Source organism: Bufo gargarizans, chromosome 5 (assembly GCF_014858855.1).
Source record: "Bufo gargarizans isolate SCDJY-AF-19 chromosome 5, ASM1485885v1, whole genome shotgun sequence".
NCBI classification, from domain to species: Eukaryota; Metazoa; Chordata; class Amphibia; order Anura; family Bufonidae; genus Bufo; species Bufo gargarizans.
The window spans coordinates 385,732,371-385,748,405 of NC_058084.1; the positions used below are offsets into that span (position 1 = coordinate 385,732,371).

General features: G+C 38.0%; 1 protein-coding gene across 1 annotated transcript; it reads right to left on the reverse strand.

Annotated features, from left to right (window-relative positions):
- Positions 1-4,626: 4,626 nt before the first annotated feature.
- NPY (neuropeptide Y) lies at positions 4,627-15,791 on the reverse strand. Its single transcript, XM_044295475.1, has 2 exons — positions 15,604-15,791; positions 4,627-4,711 (listed from the first exon to the last, which is right to left on the reverse strand). The coding sequence occupies exons 1-2, from the start codon at positions 15,789-15,791 to the stop codon at positions 4,627-4,629; spliced, it is 273 nt and encodes a 90-aa protein (XP_044151410.1).
- Positions 15,792-16,035: the final 244 nt, after the last annotated feature.

Below are 16,035 nucleotides of genomic sequence, written 5' to 3' on the forward strand. Positions count from 1 at the left end.
TTAATCAGAGATGTATACTTCGCATCTATCAGTCAGGAGGTGAAAGGTTCTCTCTAATATACAATGACATCTACTGATATCAGAAACACTTAGATTCCATGCATTAATCTTATCTTGTGGTTGTTAATTATCTGTTGTCGAAACAGAAGTCAGAATAATTGTCCAGATGGAGTCTAAACACAGTCCATTTACTACAAATCTGCACAAGTTAAGGAATCGGCACTTAGTAGAATCCATGGAAACATTCTGGGGGTCATTTATCATTTGAGGTTGTTTTGTATCAGTTTTAACTCTGGATTGGCTTTATGTGCCTGTACCAAATGTATGAACTGGGGCAATATATGTGGAGTAGTATAATGTGGTTGACATCTTTAGGTGTAAAAATAGTCCAGGGGGGTTGCATGGAATGGGTTGCAACTTTTCCAAAAGTCTCACATAGTAAATGAGCCATAATCCACGTCTAATCTCACTTTTAGCTCTTAAACAAGGACCACTGTGAAAAGTAGCGATCACGAAACCCTTTAATGCTCAATGATTCCACATTTTGAAGGGAATGTTTGACCATATGTGATAGTGAATAATAAAGAAAAAAGTTGTTGCATTGCAATAGACATACAGATTGTAGTATTACGATACTGAACCCTATAGGCTGGAGTTATGACAGATTTTAAGCGTTGGGGGCAGGACACTCTCCCCCTCTGTACCAGTAATTTAGTAATTTTTTATTTATTGTATTTTATATTATCTATTTGTACAGTGACATGGAATTAATGGTGCTTTCAAATAAATAATAATAATGATGATGGACAAGTAAATGATGATTCTATCTATGTATTACTTTTACTCAATAAACCATTAGGCTACATGCACATGACTGTATGTAGATTCACAAAAGAAAAAGGATGCCATCTGTATGCCATCCTTTTTTTTTGTGGATCCATTGTAACAATGCCTAAAACGGACAAGAATAGGACATGTGCGGAACGGACATACGGATTTGGATAGCACACAGTGTGCTGTCTGCATTTTTTGCGGACGCATTGAAATGAATGGGTCTGCATCCTATCCGCAAAAAAACCGGGACGGACACTGAAACAAATAGTGTTGAGCGCGAATATTCGAATTGCGAATTTTTTTCTCGAATATCGCAATTTCGAGATTTCGCGAATATTTAGAATATCGTTCTATATATTCGCGAATTCGAATATTCGTTTTTTTTTTATTATTATATTTTTTTCTTTCCCACTTCTCTAAAGTTGTTCTTACCTGTCCTTTGGATTCCTGGCTTCCTGGCTGCGTTTTCAACTTACTGCTATATTCCATATTAGCTAAATTACAATCTAATCTATATGTGTATTTTACGAAATTTCGCAAATTGCGATGCGAGTAATATAATACGAAATAATCGCATGAAGATTTCAACTTAGCACTGCTATATTCCATATTCTAGCCTAATATGGAATATAGCTGTGCTAAGTTAGCACTGCTCTATTCCACACTAGGCTAGAATATGGAATATAGCAGTGCTAAGTTGAAATCTTCATGCGATTATTTCGTATTATATTACTCGCATCGCAATTTCGACTTTTGCAAATGTTCTTAATATTGCTCTAACTTCGTCTCTTAGAATATTACGAATATTCTAAAAGACGAAGTTAGAGCAATATTACGAAATTTCGTAAAATACACATATAGATTGTAATTTAGCTAATATAGTGCTATAATCCCTTTTTTTCCCTCTAATTTTTTTTTGCCTCTTCTGAACTTAAGTTTTTGTAAAATATGTACACTATTAAAAAATATTACTATAGCAGTATATTAGCTTAAATACAATCTATGTGTATTTTACGAAATTTCGTAATATTGCTCTAACTTCGTCTTTTAGAATATTCGTAATATTCTAAGAGACGAAGTTAGAGCAATATTAAGAACATTTTCAAAAGCCGAAATTGCGATGCGAGTAATGTAATACGAAATAATCGCATGAAGATTTCAACTTAGCACTGCTATATTCCATATTCTAGCCTAGTGTGGAATAGAGCAGTGCTAATTTAGCACAGCTATATTCCATATTAGGCTAGAATATGGAATATAGCAGTGCTAAGTTGAAATCTTCATGCGATTATTTCGTATTACATTACTCGCATCGCAATTTCGGCTTTTGAAAATGTTCTTAATATTGCTCTAACTTCGTCTCTTAGAATATTACGAATATTCTAAAAGACGAAGTTAGAGCAATATTACGAAATTTCGTAAAATACACATAGATTGTATTTAAGCTAATATACTGCTATAGTAATATTTTTTAATAGTGTACATATTTTACAAAACTTAAGTTCAGAAGAGGCAAAAAAAAATTAGAGGAAAAAAAGGGATTATAGCACTATATTAGCTAAATTACAATCTATATGTGTATTTTACGAAATTTCGTAATATTGCTCTAACTTCGTCTTTTAGAATATTCGTAATATTCTAAGAGACGAAGTTAGAGCAAATCACGAAATTTCGTAAAATACGCATATTAGCCTAGCCATAGTCAATTAGCATAGGAATGTTGCCTTATACTATCAAGATAAATAATCGCAATACGCGAAAAAAAAATTCGGATATTATTCGCGATAATTGAAATAATTACGAATATTCGATTTCGACGAATATAACACGAATATTCATTCGAATATTCGCGAAATATCGCGAAATCGAATATGGCACCTCCCGCTCATCACTAGAAACAAACAACATTCGTGTGCATGTAGCCTTAGACTGATATGTAGAAAGGTAGGTAATGTAGTACTGTACCTATTAATGCAATGAAAAATAAATTCTAAATGGCCCTTAAATTGGTTATTTTTCATTTAATGACTAGTAAAAGGCATAGCTAATAAAACGCATACACAACAGACAAATAACCTTTTGTTAAAGGCTGCCTAGGGTTTGCTGGGTGGCATAAACACTGCTACCCTTTCCTTGGGTTGAGTCTGGTATTGCAGTCCCCCCCTCCCTATTCACTTTATATGTAATTTTAGACACACTTTTCTTTCTAAACCCGTACAGCCTCTTGTGACCTTAAGCATATCTGAGCATATCCACTGCAATTACTGTACATTCATAGGAAGTGTTATTAAAATAGATCTGATAATGGTAGAAATTGGTTTCCTACCATATTGAATTTAATTGATAATACAATATTTCCTAAATAATATATCCTTCTGTTCCATATTATAGCAAATAAACTTGTTATGAAAGTTTAGCTGATCTGAGAGCTCAGAATTTACGGAATCAAAAAGTATGATCTGTTTACATATTGGCTTCTTCTAAACTGGACTGAATGCATCCGAAATGCCGACTTTCAGGATACATTAGGTTTATTTCTGTGACACTGGTTATCTCTGTTTGCAGCTTCATAAAACTGGCCTGATATGAACAGAAGTAAATATAACACTTGCACATTCTATTAATATTCCGGGATGTCTCTAACACAAAGCACTCTCTTTCATTATCGTAATAACTGTCACAACCTTAGATACGTTTCATTTCTGACTCATAAGTGCTGACCAAGGCCTACAAGTCTTATATAGTGAAGTGGATATACAAAAGATGTCTTACAATCTGAGAAATATGGTACTGCGGAGACCGAGCACAATTCAATACTGCAAACATAAGCTATTTTCTCACCTCAAAAATGACTCACAGGTTCTAATCTAAAGATTGCACCCAGCATAAGCCTTTCAGCCATGAAGGATGCCCAAAAGGACAAACCACAATTCACACTATGTCACATCATGTTACGGGTCTGCAGCAGAGGTGTCAGATACTCATCTATATGGTTAACGTACTTGGCTAAGTTCTCTTCTCAATCGTATTAATTGCCATATTTTTTTGTGTGGCTAAAACAGGACATATGTCACATGTCACAATCTGTTTTATTGTTACGGTCAATTAGTGATGGATTGAAAAACTGATGTCAATTTGTCAATAGTTCTGCAATCCTCTTAAATCACCAACAATTCCAAAAAATTGTGTGAACAAAGTGTGAACATTGTCCTTGTGAGTCTGGGGCCTGTGGTGGCCCCATTTTGTGAAAGTTTACATTGAAATGATACTAAGGTGGCTTGGTGGTCACCCTGTTGCCTTTCAGTTCTGACCAAAGACATCATCTGCATGGAGCTTGTATACTCTCCGCTTATTTTGTGGGTTTAATGTAATTTTATCCCAGACTCCAAAAATATACTAATAGTTAGGGCTAGTGTTTGAAATCGGGACAGAGACTGAACTGAGGTACAGTACTAACTACGTCATAGGAAGTGTGCAACAATCGCATATCTACATGAGTGTGAGGAATACCCTAAAGATATAGGAGTGTCCCCTTACATTACCCAGACTGTTGTTTCCTTTTCATATCAATATTATTCTCACTAATAAAATGTTAGAATCCACAGTAAAATATCTGACCCAATACACTAGTTACATGTAAATTCTTGGGACAAAATAAGGAACAATCACATGTAACAAATGTAGCCCTGAAGATCCTACAATCATTTGCAATGAACACATTTAGGTGGAGGTTTTTACACATTTCCATAAGTTCATATAGAAAGAACATTTCCAAACACTAAACCCTTCTTCTTACCGAGATCGTGGGATGTTTTCTGTGCTTTCTCTCCACCAAACATCTGACAGCATTGCTTCAGGATTTGATCTCTTCCCATATCTGATAAACACAAAGCAGAGTTATAATACTAGACATTTAGAGGTAGCTGTGAACCGCTAACACAAGGCAAGGCAACCTCAGGCCTAGAAAATTGAAGTCTTTAGTCATTAAAATGATCAAATGAAAAAGAGAAAAAAATGTATATAAACACAATGTAGTTTATATAACTGGAATGGTCACCTCAGGAGCTGGTCGTAGCAGGAACATGTGATGGTTTCAGAAATCATAATCCAAAAGAAGACACATGAATAACCATATCTACAGCCAATACCAAAAAAATCAACTGCAATCTTTACACACAAAAAGGGAAAACACTTAAAGGATACAAACACCTTTGCGGGTTTTTTACTAAATATTGCATTCTACCAGTGGCGTACATAGAGAAGTAGGGGCCCCATAGCAAGGATCAAACCAGGCCCCCCCACATAGGACAGAAGGGTTTCCGCCTAAACCCTTTTCAATGACCCTTGGGCCATTTTCCCACTGCCTCATTTGCTAAAAGTTGTTCCTTTAGAGGGTAGAGTCCAAGTTTTCACCTCCAGTAGAAGAGGGTATGATCCCAACTGGGCCCTCTCTTGCCCTGGGCCCCATAGCAGACGCATGGTCTGCCACTATGGTAGTTCGCCCCTGCATTCTACTCCTTTTGGACAAAAAAATACTTTTGCAATTGGTCTTCAGTAGAGATGAGCAAATCGAATCTCACAAAGTGGAATTCGATCAGAATTTCAGGATAAATTCAATTCGCCTAAAAGCCAAATTTCCTTGTGCTTCACGTAAGCGAATCGATTTAACCTAATAAAAAAACTAAAAATTCTAACTTACCTCCTCCACTTGCTCGCAACGGCCGCCAGCCTCCATCTTGCTTGAAGATCTCGACCGAAATCCCGTGCAGAGCAAGATTACTTCATCACGCTGGCCGCCGTGATAACATAATCTCGCACCACACAGGATTTCGCTGAGATCTTCAAGGCCCACCGTGAGCAAATGGATGCGGTAAGTTTGATTTAATAGTTTTTTTTATTGTTAATTTTGCAGTCAGATGCCGCGATCATGTATGAACACGGCATCTGAGGGGTACAATGACGGGGGCAGCGCTATCGGTGAATTAGCCGAATCAAACTTTTAAGAAATTCGCTCATCTCTAGTCTTTAGCAAAAATTTTCAGCAATTTTTGAAATACAGGTGTTAAATAACTTTGTTTATTCTGCGTTCTATCAGATAAATGCTCATTTAAGCCATATTCTTATCACTTTGATAAGAATTAAGCTATAATGAATGTTTTATTAGGAGAGCAGAGATAAGGGCTGTCATCTGATGGGACACAGAGTGAACAGAAATGTATTTAATCCCTGCATTTCAAAAACTGCTGAAATTTTTTAATAAAGATTAATTGCAAAAATCATTTTTTACCCCAAAATGAGTAGAATGCAATAATGTAAAAAAAAAAAGTTGCCCCAAAGTGTACCTATGAAACTGTCTGACCTGTTGCATGTGCACTTGTCAAGTGAAGGGATCTGTGTTGGTCCCATGTTTATATGTGCCTTCATTGCTGAGAAAAATTAAGTTTTAATATATGCAAATGAGTCTCTAAGAGCAACGGGAGCGTTGCCATGTTAAACACTGAAGGTTCATGACAATGAGTGACAAAGATAAAATGAGCCCTCAGTAGTGCTAACCGATGATAGAGTTATTTAACCAGACATAAAGGTATCATAGGTTAGCACTACTAAGTGCTAACTTTATTTTTTGACCCAGTTTCATGGGCCTTTAATATTTCGGGCAGCTATGTTTTCCCTTTTCTATTGTTTTGTTATGTTGATTGTACATACTTTTTCAGTCTGTCACTGTTTTGTATCTTATTAGCATGGTTTTGATGCATGTATTGAAACCCACAACTATTGTGTGCCTACCATGCATCTTCAGTTATAATGTTATGGCTTAAAAAATGGCATCGGTGATTTGTTTGAAGAATTCTTGTTTGAACTTATGATCACCCCTTGGGAACAGGGGGAAAAATATTTCCCTTTTGGGGCAGATTGGTTCACCACATATCTTGAGGGGAGGTAGGTATCTAATGGGGGGTATCTTCCTCTGGATCAGAATGGGGAAACACAGTTTTCCAGTTCACCCACACCCATTTGCATATCCTATTTGATGAACATATATCTTTTTCATAAAGATGTGTGTTACTCTACATGTTACATGTGTTACAGTATTCTCTGAACCTGGGAGGGGTGGAAAATGAGGGGCACATTTGGAAGTAAGGGTTTGTTAGTGCCAATGAGCCTGTCTATCTAGGTCATGGTATTGAAATACATGACTCTGGCAAGAATTTCAATCTACTGTTCTATCCATATTACTTGTTATTTTAACCCCTTAGACCCATGATGGAGATAGCTGTAATAAGTAGGTCCTGCACCAGAATTAATATATTAATTTTGATGATCTCTTAGGAACAGTTCAATCTCCCCACATGATTGTGGCAGGAGATCAGCTGTAATATGCAGCCTTGGTATTGGTGGAATTGTAACAAATTATAGAACAAAGATGATGAATTAATTATACTGAACTATGCATTGCATAAAAAATGCCAGATTAGCTATTTCTTTCTATTCTTCACCCCCAAAAAATTATAAAAATTAGTGTACCCTAAACTGGTACCAAAAAAACTACAACTTACCACATGCGCAAGTCAAAGGAAAAATAAAAAGGTATAGTTCTTGCAATGCAACAATCGTTAATTTCTAACAATAATTTGTTTTCCCTTAGTCCTAACAGCAGCACAGATGGGGTTAACCACCCCTCGTGGACTGGTAGGACCGTCGTAATTTTTAATGAGCCCAAGTAATAAACTTAATGAAACACTTAAACCTCCGCTATAAAGGAGGGAATCACCTACAGCCCATTGTGTTCTAGCAAGAAAAAAACTAGCCTTACTAGGGTGGGAAATTTGTGTCCTGCTGTTAGGACTAAGGGAAAACAAATTATCGTTAGAAATTAACGATTCCCTTATGTCCTACCAGCAGCACAGATGGGGAGATAGCAAGAAGAACCCCTAGGGAGGGCCATAATGCCTGGCAGAACCAAGGTAAGCTGCCGGTCCAGCTACATAACAAAGACGGAGGCACAACCGTCTGACAAGCTGAAAAAAACAGATCCCCCCTAAGAAAAAAAGGGGGGAATCACTGCCTAGCCCACCTGTCCGGAGGACAGAAAAAAACACCATGGGCTGGAGGTGATTCCCTCCTTTATAGGGGAGGTTTAAGGCCCCTTTCACACGGGCGAGTTTTCCGCGCGGGTGCAATGCGTGAGTTGAACGCATTGCACCCGCACTGAATCAGGACCCATTTATTTTTATGGGGCTGTTCACATGAGCAGTGATTTTCATGCATCACTTGTGCATTGCGTGAAAATCGCAGCAAGCTCTATTTTGTGTGTTTTTCACACAACGCAAGCCCCATAGAAGTAAATGGGGCTGCGTGAAAATCGCAAGCATCCGCAAGCAAGTGCGGATGCGGTGAGATTTTCACGCAGGTTGCTAGGAGACGATCGGGATGGGGACCCGGTCTTTATTATTTATGAATACAGAATGCATAGTACAATAGCGCTGGAGGTGTTAAAAAAATAAATAAAAAATTTAACTCACCTTAATCCACTTGCTCACGCAGCCGGCATCTCTTCTGTGCTCTGTACAGGAAAAGGACCTGTGGTAACGTCACTCCGGTCATCACATGGTCCATCACATGATATTTTACCATGGTGATGGATCATGTGATGGACCATGTGATGACCGGAGTGACATCACCACAGATCCTTTTCCTGTACACAGCACAGAAGAGAAGCCGGGCTGCGCGAGCAAGTGGATTAAGGTGAGTTAAATTATTATTATTATTTTTTCAACCCCTCCAGCGCAAATGTACTATGCATTCTGTATTCAGAATGCTATTATTTTCCCTTATAACCATGTTATAAGGGAAAATAATACAATCTACAGAACACCGATCCCAAGCCCGAACTTCTGTAAAGAAGTTCGGGTTTGGGTACCAAACATGCCGATTTTTCTCACGCGTGCAAAACGCATTACAATGTTTTGCACTCACGCGGAAATATCATGCATGTTCACGCAACGCACCCGCACCTTTTCCCGCAACGCCCGTCTGAAAGAGGCCTAAGGCCCCTTTCACACGGGCGAGTTTTCCGTGCGGGTGCGATGCGTGCGGTGAACGCACTGCACCCGCACTGAATCCTGACCCATTCATTTCTATGGGACTGTGCACACGAGCGGTGATTTTCACACATCACTTGTGCGTTGCGTGAAAATCGCAGCATGCTCCTCTTTGTGCGTTTTTCACGTAACGCAGGCCCTATAGAAATGAATGGGGTTGCGTGAAAATCGCATGCATCCGCAAGCAAATGCGGATGCGGTGCGATTTTCACGCATGGGTTCTAGGTGACAGTCTATTCACTGTATTATTTTCCCTTATAACATGGTTATAAGGGAAAATAATAGCATTCTGAATACAGAATGCTTAGTATAATAGTGCTGGAAGGGTTAAAAATAATAAAAAAGTTAACTCACCTTCTCCTCTTGTTCGGGTAGATGCCGGTCTGTTCTTTAGCTGTGGGCTGAAGGACCTGTGGTGATGTCAGATCACATGCTCCATCACCATGGTGATGGACCATGTGATTGGAGCATGTGATCTGACGTCACCTCAGGTCATTCAGCCCACAGCTAAAGAACAGACCGGCATCTACCCGAACAAGAGGAGAAGGTGAGTTAACTTTTTTATTATTTTTCACCCTTCCAGCACTATTATACTAAGCATTCTGTATTCAGAATGCTATTATTTTCCCTTATAACCATGTTATAAGGGAAAATAATACAATCTTCAGAACATCAATCCCAAGCCCGAACTTCTGTGAAGAAGTTCGGGTTTGGGTACCAAACATGCGCGATTTTTCTCACGCGAGTGCAAAACGCATGACAATGTTTTGCACTCGCGCGGAAAAATCGTGCATTTTTCCGCAACGCACCCGCCTCTTATCCGGGCAAAAAACATGACGCCCGTGTGAAAGAGGCCTAAGTGTTTCATTAAGTTTATTACTCGGGCTCATTAAAAATTCCGCCGGTCCTACCAATCCACGGGGGGGTGGTTAACCCCATCTGGACTGCTGGTAGGACGTAAGGGAACAAATAATTACCTTTTTTTACCTATAAAATAGGTTTTAATGTGCAAAAGTGCTAAAACCTAAAAAATACCATGTATATTTGACATTGCCACATTTGTATGGACCCATAGAATAAAGTTACTAATAAAGTTAACTAGTAGAACAATGGTCAAAATGCTGGCATTTTTTTCCTTCCCCCTTTTTCCTTCCCCCCCGAAAAAATATAATAAAAGCTAAACCAAAATTACATGTACCCTAAAATGATGCCACTGAAAAATACAATTCAACCCACAAAAACAAGCCATCATATAGGCGCATCGATGGAAAACCCAAAAAGTTATGGCCCTTGGAATGCAAAGATTAAAATCTAAAAATAAAATTACTTTGTCGTCAACTGACAAACAGGCCTGATAAGACTAGTTGTTGAGGGGTTGTTTGATTTGGTGAATTTTTCAAAAAATTTGATCTAACCTGAATCAGATATACTCCAGACTCTGGTCTCCTAGGACTCATCTTTTTTCTGAAAAGATTCAGAGAATACTAGAAGACAGAGAGAGAACCAGAGAGAGAGGGACAGAGAGACCCATGTGTAATACTCCACTGGAAATGAGACATGCAATCCAGTTCTCCATCCAAAAGGACAAGAGTACTAAATATCTCAAGAGAAGATTGCCCTAGTTTGCTCTCTCTCTCTCATCTCAATTGAAGTGACTACAAGGGTAAGTGCCTCAGATTTTTTTCCCTTTCTGACTACATCAGATCTGAATCCGCATCTTCTTGAAAGAAAAGCTAGCTATAGCTCTGATAGGAAATGCTAAATAAAGTAAGGTTAAAAAGGAGATTTTGTGTAAAATTTAATAAAATTAGCTTAAATCTGACTTTATGTAGAATGTATGTTCTCTAACTACATACATATAGTACAGACTATAGCCAAATTAATATATGGAGTAGTGGTGATCGACCCCCCACATTATAGACGTGTCTAATAAGTGGTGTAATATTGGGGTTTTTGAATATAAAATGATACCCGACTCCCAGTAACTTACCAGTACATAAATGACAAAGATGCAAAAACAACCTAAAAACAAGTAAATATCCAAAGCACATACATATTTGTGTCATTCAGCTTCCTTCGTTGTGTCTATACTTCATGACATTTTTAACATCGTGCATCGCACTGATCAGGGGGACCTTGGCAATGCATTAGCCATTTCTTTTGCGCATCCTTTATCCATAATTCTTGCCCATTGCTATTCCTATAACCATCTGATTTACCATTTTACCTTAGGGTACGTCCACAGGGTGAGGTTTCCTGATGCAGTTTTGGAAGCCAAAATCAGGAGTGCGTCATAAAAGGGAAGAAAGTATAAAGGACAGCTACGACTTCTCTTTTTTTAAATTCCCTCCTGGTTTTGGAGTCCAAAAACTGCATCAGGAACCCTGAATGTGTGACCGTCCCCTTATTCTTTTATTCTGCCCTTCAGTTTGCATTACAGTAAGAGCTCTGCTACATGTCAGCACGGCGGCTCAGTGGTTAGCACTGTTGCCTTGTAGTGCTGAGGTCCTGATTAGAATCCAGTTAAGGACAAGATCTGTATGGGGTTTGCATGTTCTCCCTGTATTTGTATGGGTTTCCTCCCGCACTTCAGAAAGATAGGCATAGGTTAATTTGGAATTTCGATTGCTATGCATGTGTCTCTGTACAGCACTGTGGAGTATGTTGGCGCTATATAAATGAATACAATAATAGTAATGTCAAACGATAAAATAAATTCAAATATTTTCACAATCATTTTATTTCTAAGGCATATTAAATGGACACAAATGGCTAAAACCCCAGGCTGCTCTTTTATCCGAAGTAGCGGAGATGACTGAAACGCTAATATGTCAGCCGAGTATGTAAATGAATCACTTTAGGACTGAGAAATATACCCAGAAAATGACATGTCTAGAACGGATTTCACAAAGTGCCAGGCTATATCAAACATATACTCAATGCCAGCTATCCAGATATTACAAAGACCAAGTGAGAGTCTGGATGTATTCATCTAATTAGGTACAGATGTAGCAGAGCTGAATTTGTCATTGATTTACTAAATGAAGAATTTCAAGAGGTTTTATTTCCATTGATCTCCACCTGCTGTGAGGCTGGGAGAACTGACTCAGCGTTCTTCAGCAAGGAGCTTCACAACTTTACTTAGTTTTTGCATAATCATTTGGGTGTTAAATGCCTGTGAGAGTTATCATCATCTATTGGGTGCTCTGTCAGCCCCCCTCTATTGTGAATGGGTCGCTGGTAAATGTGACGAAGGCTTACTTTAAAATTGGGGACATGTTTCTGTGCTCTCGGGCACTTCTGACTCTCCACAATGTGCCATCTCCCTCTGTATTTTTTAATCAACTCATTGCAGTGTCTCACTAGCGGGTTGTCACAATGCATAAATCTCCATTGCATCGCTTCATCACTTTACACTAATCGTTTCAGAATCCTCCAAAAAATCACAGATATACTGGTTGAATCAGATGAAGTGTACTGCACGCCCAGTCTCCAAATCAGAACAATTATATAAGCGCAGCCTAGCAGATAGGAATGAATATATCTCCCCTTCTCTCATAGCTTATAGAGTATTTCCACTGAGCTCTTCTAGCATATGCCATATACCCACTCACATCTTATTATATATCCCATATAGCTGACTATCATAATATGTACTGTATATTTACCTATATCTCATGGCATATACTAGAGATGAGAGAATTTCAGATTTTGAAATAAGTTCACGCTTTGTTTGGTGGTAAAAGGTGAATTGCGTTATGGATTCCGTTAAAGGCATTCCGTTATTCATTCCGTCATAATAGAAGTCTATGGGCTGCAAAACGGATCCGTCCTGTTTCCGTTATGCAGGGGAGTCCTCTCCTGCAAAACCGAAACGAGACGGATCCCTTTTGCAGCCCATAGGCTTCTATTATGACGGAATTAATAACGGAATGCCTCTAAAGGCATTCCGTTATGCATTCCGTCATAGAATTGCGTTATGGTCCGTGGTAACTGAATCCATAACGCAATTCACCCTTTACCACCAAACGAAGTGTGAACGAATTTCATAAGCGGAAATTCGCTCTTCTCTAGTATATACTATATTTACACCATATATTCACTGAACTATACTCACCAAGCCCGTATAATATATGCCATATATCCACCACCTATAAAATATACTGTATATACTATACACACAGTATACATCTAATACTTATATACTGTATATTCACTAATGCACATTATGCATTACAGTGTGATATACAAGCCCATGTGATATAAAACATATATCCACCTCCTATAAAATATACTATATGTACACTGTACACCTAATGCTTATATGTACTGTATATTCACCCAACTATTATATAATCTATATGTACCCATCCCTTATAAGATACACCATACTGAATATCCAATTAACTCTTATTCAATAGATTGTATTTTGACCTCCTATGTCATATGGAATATACTACATGTACTGCACACCTAACATTTATAGCATGTGCTGTATATTCACCCATGATGTACTGTATATGCACTCAGCCTTTATAAGATATACCATACTGAATATCCACGTATCTAGTATATACTAGATGTACTGCACACCAAACACTTATGGTATGTACTGTATATTACTGTACAGTATATTTACCCATCTCTTACAATGTATACCATATAGCCAACTAACTCTTAGAATATATACTGTATATTCACTCACCTCTAATGACAAATACCATATGTACACTTAACACTTATAGAAAGCATTGCATATGCACTCAAATGTTATAATATAGTTTATATAGTGTATCCCAGCTTGCATACTATATGGTTTACCTGTATACTGTATATCCATCCACCTCATATTTATGTTTGCCTACTTGTTTTATAATGCTGTACATCTACCCAGAGCCTATATACCATTCCATATAACCACCCAACTCTATATGAATCTATGTAGTGCATACTTATCTACCTTTTATGTCACACACCTCTACACTTATACTATACTTCCTTCCACCTCTTATACAATATACACTATATCTATCTAACTCGTATAGCTTATAATGTATGTTTACCCTCCTTTTGTAGCATACAATGTATATGCAGCTAATGATTTTAGTATGTCCTGTGTAGTGTGTATACTGTATATCCATCCACCTCTTAGAGTATTTATTTCCACCCAATATATCAAATATTCACTGATCTCTAGCAGTATATATTGCATATTCATACACCTCTTAATATTCATAATTATATTCCACCTCTTATATCACATATTCACTCATCCTTTATAGTTTAGACTATATCTACATCTCTCTCTTATAGTGTATTCTAAATATTCTGTATATTTGCCCACCTTTGATAGCTTATACTATTCATTCACCCACATCTTATAAGTTATACTGTATTTCCATCAGCCTGTTATAGCATCGCACGTTCACCTACCTTTATAGGTTACACTGCTTTTCCATCTGACTTTTATAGTGTATACAATGTACTGTACCTACCTCCTATAATTTACACTGTATGTGCACCCCCCCTCCGCCTCTTACTGTTGTTTCAACTGTATTTAATGCTCACTCATATTTTCATATTTACCCTATATTCATCCCCCTCTTAGGGTACAGTTCACATTACTGCTAATTTCATCTGGACAGCAGGTTATATATTCCACTGACAATAATTGTATTATTTTGCCTGACTTCTGTCTTTAGTTTTTGGCTGAAAGCAAGATAGACCTTACACTATCAATGGAGCTTGAGCTGAATTTAGAGCTGCACTGTTTGTGCTTCATGATAAGCCTCTGAGTTAATATATTATTTACCAAATCGCATACTGAGCTCTGCTATATCTGAAGCCTACTGCTTTACCCTACATGCGCGCACACACGTATTTTGTTTCCGCCTCCATTTTTTTTTTTGGCGGCTTGGATGAGGACCCATTCCTTTCAATGGGTCTGCAAAAAATGCGTGTGCTGTCCGTATCTGTATGTCCATTCCGTAGCCCCGCAAAAAAGATAGAACATGTCCTATTCTTGTCCGTTTTGCGGACAAGGATAGGCATTGTTACAATGGATCCGCAGAAAAACGGATGCGATACAGATGCCAAAAGGCATCAGTATTTTTTTGCGCAAAACCCATACGGTCGTGTGAATGTAGCCTAAGGCAGTGATCTTCACAATCTATATCCTCCCAGTATTACATGACAAATTCAACTCTGCTATTTTTCTACTTTGAATTATATAAGCGTATATAAGTTCTATAGAAGTCTGCAGCCTGCTGAGGTTATTCAAATGTTTCCATCTAGTAGAATGTACATTTAAAAATTAACAAGGCTTTTAAGAAAGGTACTAAAAAATGAACCAAAAAGCCAATAAAATTGCATATGTTTTTAGACTATCATTACTATTATAATCTTTAATAATTCCTTAACTTTAAAAGGTAAATGTAGCAGAGCCCGTTTAGATGTTATGTGGCTTTTGGCTTAAGAAAAGAATACTGGTAATAATCACAGTGCAAAGATGATGTAGTGCCAAATAGCCTAATGACAAATTCAGCTTGGCTACTTTGTATATATATATATATATATATTAGAGAGAGAAATTGCATATCTTATGTACTTGTATCATTCAGTGCACACAGTTCCCCAACGTCTGACATACAGACAATGTACACCTTACCTTTGCCTTGTTATAAGATTTATATAATGCCTCAGTGCTGAGTAGTATTTGGCCATGTCTTCTGCTGGTGCATCCTCTCCAGGGTTGTCTGGTTTTGAAGGGTAAGCTTCTGCAAATGTTCCCAAGCAGATCAGCAAGGATAGACCTATAGTCAGCACTGACATCCACAACCTCATGCTTCCCTGCATCTGAAAAAGTAACAGAGAAATCAGAACTTCAACAAGTGTCAAGGAACTAGCACAATCCAATACTGCACAGCCACAGCACGCACGTCCCTAAACTTTCCTTTTGTTGCCATGTTCGCAGATGTAGCAGTGCTGAATTAGCAATGTGACGCTGAATCAACTGCGAGTAAGGGCTCATTCAGACGGCTGTATGTTGCTTTCCGCATCTGATCTGCAATTTTGCAGACTAGATGCGGACCCATTCACT

Coding starts and splice junctions, on each gene's coding strand:
- NPY (XM_044295475.1), bottom strand. CDS start 15,791: ATGCAGGGAAGCATGAGGTTGTGGATGTCAGTGCTGACTATAGGTCTA. Junction 4,712..15,603: donor AATCTTATAACAAGGCAAAG/GTAAGGTGTACA, acceptor TGTGTTTATCAG/ATATGGGAAGAGATCAAATC.